The sequence below is a fragment of the Cetorhinus maximus genome, unplaced genomic scaffold (genome assembly GCF_964194155.1).
Source record: "Cetorhinus maximus unplaced genomic scaffold, sCetMax3.hap1.1 HAP1_SCAFFOLD_2225, whole genome shotgun sequence".
Lineage (NCBI taxonomy): Eukaryota > Metazoa > Chordata > Chondrichthyes > Lamniformes > Cetorhinidae > Cetorhinus > Cetorhinus maximus.
This window is the reverse complement of record NW_027598164.1, coordinates 10001-28881: the sequence shown is the minus strand read 5'-3', so window position 1 is coordinate 28881 and position 18881 is coordinate 10001. Positions and strand designations below refer to the sequence as shown.

The 18881-nt window shown below is 50.9% G+C and overlaps 1 protein-coding gene across 1 annotated transcript in view; it reads right to left on the bottom strand.

Annotated features, from left to right (window-relative positions):
• Positions 1-9435: 9435 nt before the first annotated feature.
• The window catches only part of LOC144677080 (scavenger receptor cysteine-rich domain-containing protein DMBT1-like), a gene marked incomplete at its 5' end in the record, with an annotated part of 11815 nt that continues 2369 nt past the window's right edge, over positions 9436-18881 (bottom strand). Inside the window, 3 exons of the mRNA XM_078537343.1 lie at positions 9436-9854; positions 10414-10716; positions 15399-15716. Coding sequence (XP_078393469.1) covers positions 9436-9854; positions 10414-10716; positions 15399-15716 — 1040 coding nt within the window. The remainder of the gene's footprint in view (positions 9855-10413; positions 10717-15398; positions 15717-18881) is intronic.

Genomic DNA, 18881 nt, shown 5'->3' with positions numbered 1-18881 from the left:
CAGTGAGCAGGGTCTTGCTAAGCAAGTGTTGCTTGATAGCACTGTTGATAATCCCTTCCATTACTTTATTGATGATGGAGGGTAGGCTGATGGGACGGTAATTGGCAGGGTTGGAATTGTCCTGCTTTTTGTGTACAGGACATACCCGGGCAATTTTACACATAGCTCTGTGGATGCAAGCATTGTAATTGTTCTGGAACAGCTTGGCTAGGGGCGCGGCAAGTTCTGGAGCACAAGTCTTCAGAACTATTGCCGGAATATTGTCAGGGCCCACAGCCTTTGCAGTATCCAGTGCCTTCAGCTGTTTCTTGATATCACGTGGAGTGAATCAAATTGGTTGAATACTGGCATCCGCGATGCTGGGGACCTCCGGAGGAGGCTGAGATGGATCATCCACTCGGCACTCCTGGTTGCAGATTGTAGCAAATGCTTCATCTATATCTTTGTGTGGGCTCCTCCATCATTGAGGATGGGGATATTTGTGGAGCCTCCTCCTCCAATGAGTTGTTTAATTGTCCATCACCATTCACGACTGGATGTGGCAGGACTGCAGAGCTTAAATCTGATCTGTTGGTTATGGGGGTCGCTTAGTTTTGTCTATCACTTGCTGCTTTATGCTGTTTGGTACGCAAGTAGTCCTGTTTTATAGCTTCACCAGGTTGACATCTCATTTTTAGGTGTGCCTGGTGCTGCTCCTGGCCTGCCCTCCTGCACTCTTCATTGAATCAGGGTTGATCCCCTGGCTTGATGGTAACGGTAGAGTGGGGGATATGCCGGGCCATGAGGTTACAGATTATCTTTGAGTACAATTCTGCTGCTGCTGATGGCCCACAGCACCTCATGGATGCCCAGTCTTGAGTTGATGGTCCTGTTTACGAAATCTATCCCATTCAGCACGGTGGTAGTGCCACACAACACGATGGAGGGTGTCCCCAATGTGAAGACGGGACTTTGTCTCCGCAACGACTGTGTGGTGGTCACTCCTGCCCATACTGTCATGGACAGATGCATCTGCGGCAGGCAGGTTGGTGAGGATGAGGTCAAGTATGTTTTCCCCTCTTGTTGGTTCCCTCACCACCTGCCGCAGACCCGGTCTAGCTGTTATGTCATTTAGGACTCGGCCAGCTTGGTCAGTAGCTGTGCTACCGAGCCACTCTTGGTGTTAGACATTGAAGTCCCCCACCCAGAGGACATTCTGCACCCTTTCCACCCTCAGTGCTTCCTCCAAGTGGTGTTCAACATGGAGAGGAGCACTGATTCATCAACTGAGGGAGGGCGGTACGTGGTAATCAGCAGGAGGTTTCCTTGCCCATGTTTGACCTGATGGTGAGACTTCATAGGGTCCGGAGTTAATCTTCAGGACTCCCAGGGCAACTCCCATCCGACTGTACACCACTGTGTCGCCACCTCTGCTGGGTCGGTTCTGCTGGTGGGACAGGACATACCCAGGGACACTGACGGTAGGGTCTGGGACGTTATCTGTCAGATCTGATTCCATGAGTTTGGTTAGGCCACGCTGCTGCTTGAGTTATCTGTGAGACAGCTCTCCCAATTTTGGCACTAGCTTGCCGGTGTTAGTAAGGAAGACTTTTGCAGGGTCGACATTGCTGAGATTTCCGTTGTCATTTCTGGTGCCTAGATCGATGCTGGGTAGCCTGTCAAGGCCGTATTGAATGAACGGTATGACACTAGGAAGTTCACAGGAACAAAGGGACCTTGGCGTGTGTGTCCATAGGTCTCTGAAGGCGGAGAGGCATGTTAGTGAGGTAGTGGAAAAGGCGTATGGGACACTTGCCTTTATCAATCGAGGCATAGATTACAAAAGTAGGGAGGTCATGTTGGAGTTGTATAGAGCCTCGGTGAGGCCACAGCTGGAGTACTGTGTGCAGTTCTGGTCGCCACATTATAGGAAGGATGTGATTGCACTGGAGGGGGTGCAGAGGAGATTCACCAGGATGTTGCCTGGGATGAAATGTTTAAGTTATGAAGAGAGGTTGGATAGACTTGGGTTGTTTTTGTTGGAGCAGAGAAGACTGAGGGGCGACCTGATCGAGGTGTACAAGATTATGAGGGGCATGGACAGGGTGGATAGGGAGCAGCTGTTCCCCTTAGTTGAAGGGTCAGTCACCAGGGGGCATAAGTTCAAGGTGAGGGGCAGGAGGTTTAGGGGGGATGTGAGGAAAAACTTTTTTGACCCAGAGGGTGGTGAGGGTCTGGAATGCGCTGCCTGGGAGGGTGGTGGAGGCGGGTTAGCCTCACATCCTTTAAAAAGTACCTGGATGAACACTTGGCACATCATAAACATTCAAGGCTATGGGGCCAAGTGCGGGTCAATGTGATTAGGTCGGTAGGTCAGGTGTTTCTCACGTGTCGGTGCAGACTCGAAGGGCCGAAGGGCCTCTTCTGCACTCTGTGTGATTCTGATCCTGTCCAGTTTTGTTCCCTTGTCACAACTGAATGGCTTGTTGGCCATTTCACAGTCAACCACATTGCTGTGGTCCTGTAGTTACATATAGGGCAGATTCCCTTCCCTGGAGGGCATTAGTGAACCATCTGGGTTTTTACAACAATGGTTTCATGGTCATCATTAGACTTTTAATTCCAGATTATTGTCGAATTCAAATGCCACTATTTGCCGTGGCGGGATTGGAACACGGGACCCTAAAGCATTACCCCCGGGTTCTGGATCATTAGTCCAGCGACAAAGCCACTACACCTTCACCTCCCCTCACGCTATTAGGATGGAGTTACAGCATTTTAACCCCAGCGACAGTGAAGGAACGGCCGACATATTTCCAAGTCAGGATGGTGAGTGGCTTGGAGGGGAACTTCCAGGTGGTGGTGTTCCCATGTGTCTGCTGCCCTTGTCCTTCTAGACGGTAGTGGTCATGGGTTTGGAAGGTGCTGTCTAAGGAGCCTTGGTGAGTTGCTGCAGTGCATCTTGTAGATGGTACACATACTGCTGCTACTGTCCGTCGGTGGTGGGAGGGAGTGGATGTTTGTGGATGGGGTGCCGATCAAGCGGGGCTGCTTTGTCCTGGACAGTGTCGAGCTTCTTGAGTGTTGTGGGAGCTGCACTCATCCAGGCAAGTGGAGAGTATTCCATCACACTCCTGACTTGTGCCTTGTAGATGGTGGACAGACTTTGGGGAGTCAGGAGGTGAGTGACTCACTGCAGAATTCCAAGCCTCTGGCCTGTTCTTGTATCCACAGTATTTATATGGCTGGTCCAGCTCTGGTTCTGGTCAATGGTAACCCCCAGGATGTTGATATGTGTTTGTTTGTGTGTCTGTCAATGTGTCTGTATGTGTGTCTCTGTGTGAGAATGTGCGGGTGTGTGTGTGTATATATATGTGTGCCTGTGCACGTGTGTTTCTGTGAGTGTGTGTAATTGTGCTTTTGTGTGTGTTAGTGAAAGTGTGTGTGTGTGAGTTTGTGTGTGAGATTGTGTGTGTGTGTGAGATTGTGTGCATACGTGCATGTGTGTGTGTGTGTGTGAGCGCCTTTGTCTCTGTGTGTGTGTTTTTGTGTGTGAGAGAGAGAGAGAAAGTGTGCATATTTACATGTGTGCGTGTCTGTCCATCTGCATGTGTGTGTGTGTCCGTGTGTGCATATGTGTGTCTGTGTGTTTATGTGTGTCTGCGTTTCTGTGATTGTGTGCCTGTGAGTAAGTGTGTGTCTATGTATGTATGTGCGTGTCTATGTGTGTGTGTCTGAGTGAGTGTGTGCCTATGTATGTATGTGCGTGTGTGTATGTGTGTGTCTATGTATGTATGTGTGTGCCTGTGTGTGTGTGTCTGAGTGAGTGTGTGCCTATGTATGTATGTGCGTGTGTCTGAGTGAGTGTGTGCCTATGTATGTATGTGCGTGTCTGTATGTGTCTGAATGTGTCTATGTATGTGTGTATCTGCGTGTCTGTGTGTCCATGTGTGACTGAGTGAGTGTGTGTCTACATGTGTGTGTGTGTGTGTGTGCGCGCCTGAGTGAGTGTGTGTCTGTGCCTGAGTGAGTGTGTGTCTATGTGTGTGTGCGCGTGTATGTGTGTGTGTGCCTGAGTGAGTGTGTGTCTATGTATGTGTGTGTGTGTGTGTGTGTGTGTGTGCCTGAGTGAGTGTGTGTCTATGTATGTGTGTATGTGTGTGTATGTGTGTGTGTGCCTGAGTGTGTGTCTATGTATGCGTGTGCGTGTCTGTGTGTGTGTGCCTGAGTGAGTGTGTGTCTATGTATATGTGCGTGTGTGTGTGTCTGAGTGTGTGTGTGTGTGTGCCTGAGTGTGTGTCTATGTTATGTGTGTGTGTGTCAGAGTGTGTGTGTGTGCCTGAGTGAGTGTCTATGTGTGTGTGTGTGTCTGAGTGAGTGTGTGTCTATGTATATGTGTGTGTGTGTGTGTCTGAGTGTGTGTGTGTGCCTGAGTGAGTGTCTATGTACGTGTGTGTGTGTCTGTGTGTGTTTATGAGTGAGTGTGTGTCTATGTATATGTGCGTGTGTGTGTCTGAGTGTGTGTGTGTGTGCCTGAGTGTGTGTCTATGTATGTGTGTGCGTGTCTATGTATGTGTGTTTGTGCCTGAGTGAGTGTGTGTCTATGTATGTGTGTGCGTGTGTGCCTGAGTGAGTGTGTGTCTATGTATGTGTGTGCGTGTGTGCCTGAGCGTGTGTCTATGTATGTGTGTGTGTGTGTGCCTGAGTGTGTGTCTATGTATGTGTGTGTGCCTGAGTGAGTGTATGTCTATGTATGTGTGTGTGTGCCTGAGTGAGTGTGTGTCTATGTATGTGTGTGCGTGTGTGCCTGAGTGTGTGTCTATGTATGTGTGTGTGCCTGTGTGAGTGTATGTCTATGTATGTGTGTGCGTGTGTGCCTGAGCGTGTGTCTATGTATGTGTGTGCGTGTGTGCCTGAGTGTGTGTCTATGTATGTGTGTGTGCCTGAGTGAGTGTATGTCTATGTATGTGTGTGCGTGTGTGCCTGAGTGTGTGTCTATGTATGTGTGTGTGTGTGTGTGTGTGTGCCTGGGTGAGTGTGTGTCTATGTATGTGTGTGCGTGTGTGCCTGAGTGTGTGTCTATGTATGTGTGTGTGTGTGTGTGCCTGAGTGAGTGTATGTCTATGTATGTGTGTGCGTGTGTGCCTGAGTGTGTGTCTATGTATGTGTGTGTGTGCCTGAGTGAGTGTGTGTCTATGTATGTGTGTGCGTGTGTGCCTGAGTGTGTGTCTATGTATGTGTGTGTGCCTGAGTGACTGTGTGTCTATGTATGTGTGTGCGTGTGTGCCTGAGTGAGTGTGTGTGTATGTGTGTGTGTGTGCCTGAGTGAGTGTGTGTCTATGTGTGTGTGTGTGTGTGTGTGCCTGAGTGAGTGTGTGTCTATGTGTGTGTGTGTGTGTGTGTGTGTGTGTGTGTGCCTGAGTGAGTGTGTGTCTATGTGTGTGTGTGTGTGTGTGCCTGAGTGAGTGTGTGTCTATGTATGTGTGTGCGTGTGTGCCTGAGTGAGTGTGTGTGTGTGACTGAGTGAGTGTGTGTCTATGTATGTGTGTGCGTGTGTGCCTGAGTGAGTGTGTGTCTATGTCTGTGTGTGCGTGTGTGCCTGAGTGAGTGTCTATGTGTGTGTGTGTGTGTGCCTGAGTGAGTGTGTGTCTATGTGTGTGTGTGTGTGTGTGTGTGTGTGTGCCTGAGTGAGTGTGTGTCTATGTGTGTGTGTGTGTGTGTGCCTGAGTGAGTGTGTGTCTATGTATGTGTGTGCGTGTGTGCCTGAGTGAGTGTGTGTCTATGTATGTGTGTGCGTGTGTGCCTGAGTGAGTGTGTGTCTATGTATGTTTGTGTGTGTGTGCCTGAGTGAGTGTGTGTCTATGTATGTGTGTGCGTGTGTGCCTGAGTGAGTGTGTGTGTGTGCCTGAGTGAGTGTGTGTCTATGTATGTGTGTGCGTGTGTGCCTGAGTGAGTGTGTGTCTATGTCTGTGTGTGCGTGTGTGCCTGAGTGAGTGTGTGTCTATGTATGTGTGTGCGTGTGTGCCTGAGTGAGTGTGTGTGTGTGCCTGAGTGAGTGTGTGTCTATGTATGTGTGTGTGTGTGTGCCTGAGTGAGTGTGTGTGTGTGTGTGTGTGTGTGTGTGTGTGTGTGCCTGAGTGAGTGAGTGTGTGTCTGTGTGTGTGTGTGTGTGTGTGTGTGCCTGAGTGAGTGTGTGTCTATGTATGTGTGTGTGTGTGTGCCTGAGTGAGTGAGTGTGTGTCTGTGTGTGTGTGTGTGTGTGCGTGTGTGCCTGAGTGAGTGTGTGTGTGTCTGTGTGTGTGTGTGTGTGTGTGTGTGCCTGAGTGAGTGAGTGTGTGTCTGTGTGTGTGTCTATGTGTGTGTGTGTGTCTGTGTGTGTGAGTACGTTTCTGTGAGAGGCATTCACAAGTGCCGCCACTTCCCGAATCTAACCTAACCGGCGTCATTCCAAATCGGCCGCTGTCGCCCGTGGTCCACCCCAACCTAAACCTGGTCCCCTCGAGGGTGACCGGAGCAGGGATTCAGGCGCTGCTGTCAATGGCGGGCGCCCCGTCTCCGCGCCACGGCCCAGGCCCAGGCGGCAATCCCAGCCCCGGGGCGCCTCCCGTCTCGACCCCCGACGTGGCCACTTACCGATCACCGTGACCCTGGCCCTGTCGCTCAGGGTGCAATTGTAGCGCTGACCCCGCCTCTCCAGCTGGTACATGCAGGTGTAAAAGCCGCTCTGGCTCAGGTTGACGTTCCGGACCACGAAGGTGACGTTCGAGTACTCGGCTTCCGCCTCCAGGGAGCTGGTGTAGGAGGCCTCGCCGACCTTCTGCAGGTAGAAGGAGGCCCCGAGGTGGTAACTGGGCGAGGCACATTGGATTCGGAGGGACTCCCCTTGTGCGAATATACTGGAGGTCCTTAACACGGCGATTTCTGGGCTTTGAAGCTGCTCTGGGTCAAAAGAAAACATCGTGAATAAAACATTTGCCCCCAAAGCCCTCAGGTCACAGGGGTCGACAAATGTGGAAGGTCCTGAGGGGACCTGACAGGGCAGATGCTGAGAGGAGGTTTCTCCCCCTCATGGGAGAGGAGGCACTCGGTAAACACAAAGGGTCGCCCATTTAGGGCGGAGATTGTTTTCTCGATCTTTCACGGGACGCGGGCTTCGCTGGCCGGGCCCAGCATTTCTATTGCCCGTCCCTGGTTGCCCCTTGAGAAGGTGGTGGGTGAGCTGCCTTCTTGAACCAGTCTGTGTGGTGTAGGTACACCCACAGTGCTGTTAGGGAGGGAGTTCCAGGATTTTGTCCCTGTGGTGTAGGTACACCCACAGTGCTGTTAGGGAGGGAGTTCCAGGATTTTGTCCCCTGTGGTGTAGGTACACCCACAGTGCTGTTAGGGAGGGAGTTCCAGGATTTTGTCCCCTGTGGTGTAGGTACACCCACAGTGCTGTTAGAGAGGGAGTTCCAGGATTTTGTCCGTGTGGTGTAGGTACACCCACAGCGCTGTTAGGGAGGGAGTTCCAGGATTTTGTCCCCGTGTGGCGTAGGTACACCCACAGTGCTGTTAGGGAGGGAGATCCAGGATTTTGTCCCCTGTGGTGTAGGTACACCCACAGTGCTGTTAGGGAGGGAGATCCAGGATTTTGTCCCCTGTGGTGTAGGTACACCCACAGTGCTGTTAGGGAGGGAGTTCCAGGATTTTGTCCCCTGTGGTGTAGGTACACCCACAGTGCTGTTAGGGAGGGAGTTCCAGGATTTTGTCCCTGTGGTGTAGGTACACCCACAGTGCTGTTAGAGAGGGAGTTCCAGGATTTTGTCCGTGTGGTGTAGGTACACCCACAGCGCTGTTAGGGAGGGAGTTCCAGGATTTTGTCCCCGTGTGGCGTAGGTACACCCACAGTGCTGTTAGGGAGGGAGATCCAGGATTTTGTCCCCTGTGGTGTAGGTACACCCACAGTGCTGTTAGAGAGGGAGATCCAGGATTTTGTCCCCTGTGGTGTAGGTACACCCACAGTGCTGTTAGGGAGGGAGATCCAGGATTTTGTCCGTGTGGTGTAGGTACACCCACAGCGCTGTTAGGGAGGGAGTTCCAGGATTTTGACCCATCGACAGTGAAGGAACGGCCGATATATTTCCAAGTCAGGATGGTGAGTGGCTCGGAGGGGAACTTCCAGGTGGTGGTGTTCCCCATGTACTGAACCATGTGAAAAGGGATCACTGACATTGAACCGAAGTGTTGTCAAGCAACAGATACAGAAAATGCTGGAGAAACTCAGCAGGTCTGGCAGCATATGTGGAGAGAGAAACAGAGTTAACATTTTCAGTCAGCATGACTCATCTCCAGAGCTAAGTAGAAGTAGAAATGTGATGGGTTTTACACTATTTAAGAGGAGATACTGCAAAATAGAATTCGGGGATAGGTGGGGGCTAAGGAGAGAGTGACAATGATACCATATTTGCAATAGGGAGTCTTAAAGGCTAAAGGAGATGCTGATAGTGGAATAAAGGTAAGATCGCAGAATGTGTCAAGAGCAGATTAACACATTACATTAACACTATTAAGACATTCTGCCTCCTTACCTTTATGCCACTCATTGCAACAAACTAATGTCAATAACTCTGCAATTTTCTGATTGGAATGATAAGCCATGCTATATATATCTCAAGGCATCCAGTAATAAATGGCACTGACCCATGTCCTTGGTCCTCTGACCGTTTTTAGTCCAATTAGATAGGGTCTTCACTCAGGTCTGCATCTGCCCTCCAGCAGATTTGTGGGAGTGCTGAGTTGTTTGGTATAATTGTACAGGAACCGTTGGGTCTCTCAGGATGACAGCACATCTGTGTCCATGCCACACTCTCAATTGGGGAAGAAGGCCAGTCTCATTCTTGCTTGGTCTTCATGACTTATACATGACTCCAGATCCACATGAAGATGGTTGAATTTAACTGCCCCTCAGAAATGGCCCTGGAAACCACCCAGTTAACCTTTTTCAGGTCACATAAGGGATGGGTGATAAATGGTGGCATTGCCAGTAATGCCCACACCCTGAGAACGAATGAAACAAAAGGCACCAGCCTCCCTCCTATATCTGACGTAAGTGGCCAATATTCGTGTGTGGACTTGAACAGTGAATTTTAACACATGATCCAAACTCAATAGCGTTAGCATAACCTGTTAACCTGCTGTTGCCACATTCTGCTTTCTCGCCTTCACGCCGCTATCCGCACCTTCTTTAGTCTTTAACGCCCTCTTTCTATTGCGCCCTTGACATCTTTATCGATCTATCATGAGCGCCCACCTATCCCTGACCTTCTATCTCTCTCCACTTGCCACAGAGCGTGAAATCCATCACATTTCTACTTCTCTCTGGCTACGAAGGAGATTCACACCGACTCAAAACGTTAACTCCGTCTCTCCCGCCAGCGGAGATTTTTTTTAAAAATTATTTCCCAGCCTTTTCCGTTTTTAGTTCAGGTTTTCCCAGCGTCCGCAGGATCCGGGCCCCCACTTCCTTGGCCTTGTCGGCACTTCCCATTCAACAGAAGGACATCGTCCGGCCAAATCCTTACCTGAACAGATCACGCCCGCGTCATTATTCTGGCGACAGGTCCGGGGCATGATGACCTGCGACGGGCAGGACCACAGGAACTTCTCCGTCCCATTGCAGCGGACGTTCTCCAGCAGGGTTGGCCCTGCACCTTCTCCGAAGTGGCCGCCGGGAGTGGCCGATTGGCCAAACCCGCAGCCCACCTGGTGGCACACCACCTGGGCGTCGACAATGTCCCACCCGAAATCGCAGATGGTTCCCCAGGTGCCATTGTAGAAAGCTTCGACTCTACCGGAGCAGGAGGTGGGTCCATCCACAAGCCGAAGTTTAGCATTTTCTGTTGAGTGGGGAAAACAAACACTGCAACATTGACGATCCAAACACACACGATAAAAAGAGTCATCGGAGGGTCTATACCATTCGGCATGTTCCATAGCCCATTGCAGACAACTCCAAGGATGGGAAACGAATTATATTTCTTTAAAAAGCATTTATTCGGTTCAACGGATTAGCTCGCTGTTTACGTGGCACCTGTACCTGCGAATTGGGAGCACTAGTGGGCCAGGCAAACAACGCTAGACGAACTAAGTGACAGCCATTCACTGACTCATTCCTCGGGCGTCGCCTTGACCAATCAGGATCAAGCTGACTGGTTTAAATTTCAAGCAACACTCGACAGTTAACTGTCAGTCACCAACACTGGGGCGCCCTCCACGGCAACGCCTCTCTACCAATCAGAGCCCACGTGCCAACCAATCGGCACACTCTTCACATGCGGTACGAATTGTTGTTTCCCCCCTCCCCCCACCCCCGCACTTGTAATGCGAAGTGTCCTGATGAGTGCAAAGGTGCAAAGATTCGACGTGTCTCTCTTTTCACCTGAAAGCCGGCCTTACCTACGACTGCGATCTCCACCAATGCGCTGTCCTCGGACGCAAAGACCAGCTCCGCCACCTCCAACTGGTAGTTGCACCAGTAGGTCCCCTCGTGGCTCTTGTTAATGTGCTCGAGATCGAACTTCACGTTGCCCTGACTGGAGGAGATCACGCCCGTTAAGACTGGCGTCTCTTCGCCCATTTTGTATAGGGCCATTTGCGCACCCTTGTACAGGGAAGACGCCCCACACACAAACTTGATGGTGTCTTCCTTGAAGAATAGACCATTTCCAGATACTGCCAACGTCGGCGGAGGTGGCTGAGCTGTGGCGACAGAAAACAAGACTTGGTTTCTTCTAAAAGACTTGCTTTTGACCACTGAAGGCCTTCCTTGCCACACTGGCGGACAGTCCTCCATTTGCCAATCGGACATTCTGCGCGTTCTGCGTGAACGAACTCGACTGGTCAGACCACATTTGGAATATTGGGAGCAATTCTGGGCCCCTGTATCTCAGGAAGGATGTGCTGGCCCTGGAGAGGGTCCCAGAGGAGGTTCACGAGAACGATCCCAGGAATGAAAGGCTTAACCTATGAGGAACGTTTGAGGACTCTGGGTCTATACTCGATTGAGTTTAGAAGGATGAGGGGGGGGATCTGATTGAAACTTACAGAATACTGAAAGGCCTGGATAGAGTGGACGTGGGGAAGATGTTTCCATTAGTAGGAGAGACCAGGACCCGAGGGCACAGCCTCAGAGTAAAGGGAAGACCTTTTAGAACAGAGATGAGGAGAAACTTCTTTAGCCAGAGAGTGGGTGAATCTATGGAATTCATTGCCACAGAAAGCTGTGGAGGCCAGGTCATTGAGTGTATTTAAGAGCGAGATAGATAGGTTCTTGATTGGTAAGGGGATCAAAGGTTACGGGGAGAAGGCGGGAGAATGGGGTTGAGAAACTTATCAGCCATGATTGAATGGCGGAGCAGACTCAATGGGCCGAATGGCCTAATTTCTGCTCCTATGTCTTATGGTCTCTTATGGTGCCAAGCAACTGAACCCAGGCCGATGGTGGCCTTCTGCTCCACTCACTAGTCATGCAACCAATTGAGTTAAGCGATGTAGGAGGCAGGTAAGCTTTGGGGAAGAGTCAGGAGGTGAGTTACTCGCTGCACAATTCCCAGCCTCTGACCTGCTCTTGTAGACACAGGGACAGAGGGACACAGGGACAGGGGTGGGCCATTCAGCCCATCGAGCCTTCTCCGCCATTGAATTGGCTCCTGGCAGGTCATCGACCTCTCCGCCACTTTCCCGTGATACCTCCATATCCCTTGACGTCACTGGTCCCCAGAAACCCATCGACTTCTCTCTCGAAACTCACTGACTGAGTTTCCACAGCCCTCTGGGGTAGAGAATTCCAAAGAATCACCCTGTGCTAGCTGCCAGCATCATCCAATGCAGAGGGACGTTACTGCAAGGTGTCCAAGAGGTCTTAGATGGGAAAATTGCGCCATTTCCCGGCCGTGCAAGTGACAAAATGGCGCCTCCGTTTTCTAGCCCCAAACCCCCGTGCCGATCTCCATCAAAACTTGGACAACATTCAGGCTTGGGCTGACCAGTGGCAAGTAACCTTCAGGCCGCCCAAGTGCCAGGCAATGGCCATCTCCAACAAGAGCGAATCTAACCATCTCCCCTTGGCATTCAATACCATTACCATCGCTGAGTTACCAACTATCAACATCCTGGGGGTGAGGGTGGTTACCATTGACCAGAAACTGAGCTGAACCCCACCCCCACATAAATCCTGCACAATGGAGGTACACCAGATTAATCACTGGGGTGTTGGGATTTCTTATGAGGAGAGACTGGGGGGGGGACAGGGTCTGTATTCCCTGGAGTTCCGAAGGATGAGGGGTAGCCTCACTCAAACCTAGGAAAATCTTACAGGGCGTGACAGGGTGGATGAAGGTTGGATGCACAATTTGGCTGGTGAGCCTAGAACTGGGGGGGACCGAATGTCAGGGTAATGGGCTGGGGTGAGGAAGGATTTCTTCACTCAGATGGGGTGGGGGGTGAATCTTTGGGATTCCCAGCCAAGAGGGTTGTGGAAGCTCAATCATTGGCCACGATCAAGAGTGAACATCTGGAGACTAATGACATCGATGCTTATGAAGATAGTGTGGGAAAGTGGCGGAGAGGTAGATGATCAGCCATGAGATAATCCAATGATGGACATAAGACCTAGGAGCTGAAATTAGGCCAATCGGCCCATCGAGTCTGCTCCGCCATTCAATCATGGCTGATAGGTTTCTCAACCCCATTCTCCCGCCTTCTCCCCGTAACTTTGATCCCCTTACCAATCAAGAACCTATCTATCTCGGTCTTAAATACACTCAATGACCTGGCCTCCACAGCCTTCTGTGGCAATGAATTCCATAGATTCACCCACACTCTAGCGAAAGAAGTTTCTCCTCATCTCTGTTCTAAAAGGTCTTCCCTTTACTCTGAGGCTGTGTCCTCGGGTCCTGGTCTCTCCTGCTAATGGAAACATCTTCCCCACGTCCACTCTATCCAGGCCTTTCAGTATTCTGCAATTTTCAATCAGATCCCCCCTCATCCTTCTAAACTCCATCGAGTATAGACCCAGAATCCTCAAACATTCCTCACATGTTAAGCCTTTCATTCCTGGGATCATTCTCGTGAACCTCCTCTGGACCCTCTCCAGGGCCAGCACATCGCAGGAACAGGCTCGATGGGCTGAATAGCCCACTCCTGTTCCTGCATCCCTATGTCCCTGTGCCTACAAGAGCAGGTCAGAGGCTGGGAATTCTGCGGCGAGTAACTCCTCTCCTGACTCCCCAAAGCCTGCCTACCCTCCACATTGCTTAGCTCAACTAGTCACATGACTAGTGAGATGACCATTAGGCCCCCAACTGCCTGGGTTCAATTGCTTGGAACGGTCTAGGTAGTTCATGTAGGGTTGACTCCTTAGCTTCTCCCATGCTTAAATTGGGTTGGGGGGGTGGTGGAGGGAGGTGGGGGTTGAGGATCAGTCTGTATAACCCATGTCCCTTGCACATTAGCCTGAGGCCCCTGTATCACGGGTCCACTGATATTATCACTATGCCGCCATCTCAGGCCGATAAATGGCAGATGGAATTTAACCCTGAAAAGTGTGAGGTGATACACTTTGGAAGGAGTAATTTGACAAAGAAGTATTCAATGAACGGCATGACACTAGGAAGTTCTGAGGAACAAAGGGACCTTGGCGTGTGTGTCCATAGATCTCTGAAGGCAGAGGGATATGTTAGTGGGGTGGTGAAAAAAGAATATGCAGCACTTGCCTTTATCAATCGAGGCATAGATTACAAAAGTAGGGAGGTCATGTTGGAGTTGTATAGAACCTCGGTGAGGCCACAGCTGGAGTACTGTGTGCAGTTCTGGTCGCCACATTATAGGAAGGATGTGATTGCACTGGAGGATGTGCAGAGGAGATTCACCAGGATGTTGCCTGGGATGAAACATTTAAGTTATGAAGAGAGGTTGGATAGACTTGGGTTGTTTTCGTTGGAGCAGAGAAGACTGAGGGGCGACCTGATCGAGGTGTACAAGATTATGAAGGGCATGGACGGGTGGATAGGGAGCAGCTGTTCCCCTTAGTTGAAGGGTCAGTCACAAGGGGACACAAGTTCAAGTTGAGGGGCAGGAGGTTTAGGGGGGGGATGTGAGGAAAAACATTTTTACCCAGAGGGTGGTGAGGGTCTGGAATGCGCTGCCTGGGAGGGTGGTGGAGGCGGGTTAGCCTCACATCCTTTAAAAAGTACCTGGATGAGCACTTGGCATGTCATAAACATTCAAGGCTATGGGACCAAGTGCTGGTCAATGGGATTAGCGAGGTAGGTCAGGTGTTTCTCACGTGTCGGTGCAGACTCGATGGGCCGAAGGGCCTCTTCTGCACTGTGTGTGTGATTCTGTGATCCTCCGATCTCTCCGGGACTTGGTCATTCTCTCCACGCATATTGCCGATCGTCTGTCTCCCTCTCTAACCCCGGAGAGATACTTCCATGTCTCCCTCGTAGATATTGACCAATTCCCATTGCCTGAAAACTGACCGATACCCACCCCCAACCCCCAAGACCCCAGCTTTATGTTCAAGGGGTGAATCAAGGGTGGACCCCAGGAGACGTTTTCGCGCACAGACAAAACAACCCGAGCTGGGGCGGGGTGGGGGGGAGCATTCGGCCTATCAAGACCGTCCCAGCGTTGAGCAGACCTGCACCCCACCCCCCAACTTTTTCGCATTTTCGTTCATGGGGTGCGGCTGTCGCTGGCTGGGTTTAGCGCTTTGTTGCCCATCCCTCGCAGGGCCTTGAGAAGGTGCTGGTGAGTTGCCTTCTGGAGCCTCTGCGGGGGCGTGGGTACACACCCTCAGCGCGGTGAGGGAGGGAGGGAAGTCCAGGGTCTGGACCCAGAGGCAGCGAAGGGGACGGCCGATAGCGTTCGAGGGCGAGTGACTTGGAAGGGGAACCGGACCTCACCCCCACCCCCACCCCCAGCACATCCACCACTCCATTCGCCCGCCCAGATTGTACATTCCGCACCATCGCTAGTGACTAGCAGCCCAGCACGCTTAAAGGGCAAGTGTAGACACTCGCGCACAGGAACTTGTGTAAAATAACACTGCTTACGTATGTACATAAGCATCTGCAGTGGCTGACTATGACTGTGGATATAAAATGATGCTGGGTGGATGGATGCAATGACTCCTGGACTCCAGTTTTGCTGAAATATATTCTGTAAGTTTTTTTTTTGTAGAATTCGCATTATGGGCAACTTTTGAGGGAATTTTAATTTCCAATGCATTACATGGTTCCTGAGGTCTGTTGGCAGTGTCGGAACTAAGCAGGCATCGCTGGGAGTGTTATGTGTGTGTGTGTGTGTGCATGTGCTCGATTCATTTTAATACTGGGAGCAGGAAAAGGCAAAAACGACCCCGTACGCGCGGGCATTACCAGAGCACGTGGCAGTAGCCCCGTTCAATCGATCGCAGCTGATCCCGCTGATCCAGGCTCTCGCCGGACAGACCCACAGGTGGGCCTCGGCGCCGCTGCACTGGACCATGCTCAGCCAGATGGGTTTCTGGATGTCGGCGAACTGCGACGGGTCCATTTGCCCCTTGGCAAAACCGCAGCCAAGCTGCCTGCAGACCACCTGCACGTCCGTGATGCCCCAGAATTCGCCGCACACCGAACCCCAGGTTGCGTTGTAGTACACCTGAACGGTGCCCGAGCAGTCGTTCTCTCCGTTGACTAAGCGGAGTGCCACGTCATCTGCAAGAGAGGAAACACGTTAGCCCGGCCAGTTGGAAATTAGCCCTCTGGGGAGATGGTGGTGTAACGGTAACATCACTGGGCTAGTAATCCCAAAGTCCCAGGCCAGTGGTCTGGTGGACGTGAGTTCACCAGCAGCCAGTGGGGATTGATACTCAACTAATAAATCTGCAATTCTAAAGCTGGCCTCGTTGCTGTTAACCGTCTATCAGCAATTGTTGCAAAATCCTAATAGCCTTTAGGGAAGGACATGCGCTTTGGGTTTGGCCTACATGTGACTCCTACAGTATGGTTGCTTGAAATGTTCAAGGGATGGGCAGCTCTGACTGAGATGAATCCAAAATCTGCCCCTATTTCGCCTTATCCCTAGTACAGAAGTTGGGTGGGGTGGAAAACACGAGTTATACTGCAACTAGAGTGCTGGAGACAGTTCTGGTCACTATATGACAGGAAGTACGGTGCAAGTAAGGGGACTGAGGAAGGGAATTGGCATGTTGGTCTTTATCACAAGAAGATTCGAGTCGCAATTGCAGATGTTTTGCTGCATTTGTGCAGAGACACAATTGTGTCTTGGCTTGACCACACCTGGAGTATTGCCTAGAGCTTTGGCCTCCTTACCATCGAGTTATGCAGCACAGAAGCAGGCCCTTCAGCCCATCATGTCCATGCCAGCCATCATGCACCTAACTATTCTAACCCCATTTTTCCAGCACCTGCTACGGCTTTTCAAGCGCTCATCTCAACACTTCTTATGAAGGATGTAATTGCCATCGAGGGAGTGCGGCCGAGGGGCCCCCGGACGAATTCCTGGGATGGCGGGATTGCCTCGTAAGGAGAGATTGAGGAGTCGGCGCATGTGCTCCATAGGGTTTAGAAGAGCGAGTGGTGTTCTCATTGAGGGACCCAACATTCTTACAGGGATCAAGGGGGGGAGCTCAGGACATATTGATAAAGATGTCATGGACGCAACGCAAAGGGAGTGTTAAAGGCTAAAGAAGGTGCTGATAGCGCGTAAAGGTAAGATAGCAGAATGCGGTAATAGCAGTTCAACACGCTATACTAACACACTTAACACATTCAATGATGCAGGAAGGATGATTCCCTCTTTGCTAGGGAGGGCGGGTGTCTAGAACCAGGGGACACAGTCTCAGAACAAGGGGTTGGCCGTTAGGATTGAGATGTAGGTGGATTTCTTCACTCGGCGGGGGTGGTAAGCCATTAGAATTCTCTACCCCAGAGGGCTGAGGAAGCTCAGTCATCGAGTATGTTCAAGGCAGAGGTTGATAGATGTCCAGGTACCAATGACATCAATGGATATGGGATTAATGCGGGGCAATTGTGTTCAGGTAGATGATCAGCCCTGACCTAGTTGAACGGCAGAACAAGCTCAAGGGGCAGAATGGCCTCCTCCTGCCCCTATTACCTATGTGACCCATATTTGCTTTCAATTGATTTATCAACACAATGGGCCACCTTCAAAGGTATGTGAATTTGACCAGCAAGGTGTATCCTCCCACCAGGCGCTCAGCCTCGTACAATTCATCATATATTGTCTTCCTGTGTTAGTCCCTCCCAACCGCAGCACCGAACACGTCTCCAAATTCGATCCCATCTTCCATCCATCTGCTCAATTCACCCTTCATCATCAAGAAGGCAAGAACTGGAAACAGAGCAGGCCATTCGGTCCATCGAGCCGACTTCATGGCTGATCCGCTTGTGGCCTTAACTCCGTTTTCCTGCCTGCCCCCCACACACCACCACACCCCCCGCCCTCCCCCCACCCACCCCCCAATGATGCTTGACTCTCTTGCCATCCAAAAATCTGGTCTAACTCAGCGTTGGATATATTCAGTCAACCAGCCTCCTGTGCCCTCTGGGGAAGAGAATTCCAGAGACTAACTGAGAGAAGCAATTCCTCCTCACCTCCGTCTTAACTGGGAGACCCGTTAATGTTAAACCGTGCCCCCTGCTTCTCGACACCCCCGCGGGAGGCAAAAACCTCCCGGTGTCTACCTTGGCAATGCCCCCGCAGGATACCATGTGCATCAAACAGATCACCTCTCATTCTTCTAAAACCCAATGAGTATAGGCCCAACGTGCTCCAGCTTTCCTCATAAGACAACCCTTTCATCCCAGAAAGCAGCCTAGTGAAAATTCTCTGCACTGCTCCCAATGTAAGTATACCCGTCCTCAGGCAAGGAGACCAAGGCTGTACACAATACTCCAGGTGTGGTCTCACCAACGCCCTGTACTGTTATACCAAAACTTCCCGACATTTATATCTCATTCCCCCTTGCAATAAAGGGCAAGTAACATTTGTGCCACATCAGTGCCAGGCAATGACCATCACCAACAAGAGAGAATCTAACCATCGCCCCTTGACATTCAATGACGTGACCATCGCCGAATCCCCAACCCTCAACGTCTACGAGATGTGCTGCAGGAACCCACCAAGGCTCCTGAGGCAGCAGCTTCCAATCCCATCGAGAAGGACAAGGACAACAGACACATGGGGAACACCACCACCTGGAAGTCCCCCTCCAAGCCACTCACCATCCTGACTTGGATATATAATCAGCCGTTCCTTCACTGCCGCTGGGTCAAAATCCTGGAACTCCGTCTCTGACAGCGGTGTGAGCAATTCGGTCAATAAATGCTGGCCTTCCCGTTGACTTCCTATCTGCTATAGCTGCATGCTAACCTTGTGTGATTCACGTACTAGGAAACCAAGTTCCCTCTGTACAGTAGCATTCTGCGACCTCTCTCTATTTTGGTAATGTTTTGCTTCTCCATTCTGCTTCTAAAATGGACAACCTCACTTTGTACTCCGTTTGCCAATGTCTTGCCCACTCACCTAACCCCCGCAGACTTTTCGTTTCAGTCTGTTTTTAACCTCAGCAGCTTTGGCTGCAATACAGTCAGTCCCTCCATCCAAGTCATTTATATCGATTGTAAATAGCTGAGGCCCCAGCAACGATCCCTGCGGTGCTCCACGAGTTATGGTTTGACAACCAGAAAATGGTCCATTTGTCCGGACTCCCTTGTTTCCTGTTAGTCAGCCAATCTCCTATCCATGCTAATATATCACCCTCTGCCCCCATGGTCTTTTACATTGCGCTCTTTATCAGGCACATTATCAAAATCCAAGGTCACCACATCTACTGG